Source organism: Solanum dulcamara, chromosome 1 (assembly GCF_947179165.1).
Source record: "Solanum dulcamara chromosome 1, daSolDulc1.2, whole genome shotgun sequence".
NCBI classification, from domain to species: domain Eukaryota; kingdom Viridiplantae; phylum Streptophyta; class Magnoliopsida; order Solanales; family Solanaceae; genus Solanum; species Solanum dulcamara.
The window spans coordinates 79,108,837-79,110,955 of record NC_077237.1 but is presented as its reverse complement, the minus strand read 5'-3'; the positions used below and the strand labels follow the sequence as shown (position 1 = coordinate 79,110,955).

Below are 2,119 nucleotides of genomic sequence, written 5' to 3'. Positions count from 1 at the left end.
AAACTCAATAATTAATTTGCATTGTGCAAAATAAAAATTGGGTGTCAATAGTGATACTACTATCTTATACACATGGTATTGTATACCTTTTGAATCTTTGACATTCAGTTGCTAATTGCTAACAAGATAATTATACATCGCTTAATGATTAAATGATTTTTTTGTGGTTTAACTTAAATCATTTCTTATGTTTAACGTTAATTGATTATTTCTTCCATCTCAATTTGTTTGTTTGATTTGAAATTTTATACGAAGTTTTAAAAAAAACTTCTACATTTTAGAAATTTTAAACTGACGATATATGAAATATACCCAAAAAAATAAAATTAAAGACCTTGAAATAAGTTATACTTGAAACTTTTGGTCATTAATTTTATTTTGGTGCATTGTTTGTTTGTTATGGTTTGAAAGTTGTTAGCTACATTACTTTTTAATTTTGGCTTTTAATTTATTGTCTTTACATATATATATGCATTTTGTTTTTCTTCCTGAAGCAAAATATCCCTCTTTCTTCGGAATGGAAGATTATAATATCATTGAATTCGGATTAATTGAATTTTAATAAAAAATAAATGACGAAAGATTATACTACTGGGGGCATTTGAATTGGGCGCGAAAAAGCGAGGGAAAAGATATGTACTGTGTATATACATTTTCCTGCCTCTTTCTTGAGAATGGAAGATTATAGGCTATAGCTACTCTGTTTCTGTCAATCACCATAACCGTCTCTACACGAAGAAGAAAGAAAGAAAGCTCTGTTCTGTTCTCCATGGCTCCCAAGAAAGGGGCGAAGAAGGAGTCATCCTCAACTACTACCCATCAACCCGCCATTGTTACTCGAACCTCTCCTCGCATTGCTAAACCCAAATTGGATTCTGATTCTGATCCTCAACCACTACCCATCAATGTGTCTTCTGGCAGTGGAAAAGCAAAATTGGATTCTGTTCCTAAGCCACCTAAGTCCAAGAAGGCTGGTGGCGGTGCCGGTGCCGGTGAATCTTCTTCAATGGGTTCCAAGAAAAAGGTAGATACACAGACTGCCGCCATTGTTACTCAAAGATCTACTCGACAACGCGGCAAAGGTAAAGTGAATTCTAACGTGCCTATTGATTCTGTTTCTCAACCACCCAAGTCGAAGAAGGCTGAAATAAACACTTCTGATGGTGGAGGCGGTGAATCTTCTTCCGTGGCTTCCAAGAAAAAGGCAAATGAGGAGTCTGCCGCCATTGTTACTCAAAGATGTACTCGACAAAGCGGGAAAGGCAAATTGGGTTCTAATTTTCCTCCTGATTCTTCTTCCGCCACCCCTACCCCCACTAGAAAGTCCAATCACCGTGGCAAAGAAACTCTCAAATCGCCTCTTGCTATCGGTCGAAAACCCAAAACACCACCAAAGAGGACCAAATTGGAGTCTAAATTGCCTTCTGCAAGCACTCCTCCTTCCGGTTCCGAGAGAACCAAAACAAATTCTGATGAGGGAAACGCCGCAGCCAAGAAAAGGGCAAATATGGAGCCCTCCTCCAGTTCCGCTCGCAGTGATAAAGGTAAAGGGAAATTGGAGCTTTCTGAGAGAAGCACCTCATCCTCTGAGGAAATGGAAAATGATCAGAATAGCCGTGCCATAGCAAAAGCTATCAAAGAGAATAGTTTCCCACACATGTTCAAGCCTGTGAATTTAACCGTCTCTGAGGTCAATGCCGTTCTTACTAAGGCGCTGCCACCCAAGGAAAGGGAAGTTGTGCAGCCAACTTCCGGTGTTCTCACCCGCCGGGCGAAAGCCCAAATGGGTTCTGACTCGACCCCTCCTGCTAACCCACAACCACCAAAATTCAAGACAGCTAAAGCCACAGCGTCCACTTCCGGCTCGACTCGCCGGGGCAAAGCTAAAATGGGTTCTGACCCAACTCCTCCTGCTGACTCAGAACCACCAAAATCCAAGAAGGCTAAAGCCACAGCGTCCACTTCTGGCGCTACTCACCGGGGCAAAGCTAAAATGGGTTCTGACCCGACTCCATCAAAACGGACTACTAGGGGGAATTCTTCGGTTTCAGCAACGCCCAAGAACAAGAGAACTGTGGAGCCTTCCAGCAGAGTGCTTCGGAGTGCTAAAAAAGATTGA

The 2,119-nt window shown here is 41.4% G+C and overlaps 1 protein-coding gene across 1 annotated transcript; it reads left to right on the top strand.

Moving 5' to 3' along the window:
- The first annotated feature begins 769 nt into the window (after positions 1 to 769).
- Positions 770 to 2,119, top strand: LOC129894561 (uncharacterized). Its single transcript, XM_055970261.1, has one exon. The coding sequence runs from the start codon at positions 770 to 772 to the stop codon at positions 2,117 to 2,119; it is 1,350 nt and encodes a 449-aa protein (XP_055826236.1).

What these genes read in the sequence shown, in the direction of transcription:
- LOC129894561 (XM_055970261.1), top strand. Translation starts at nt 770, where the DNA reads ATGGCTCCCAAGAAAGGGGCGAAGAAGGAGTCATCCTCAACTACTACC.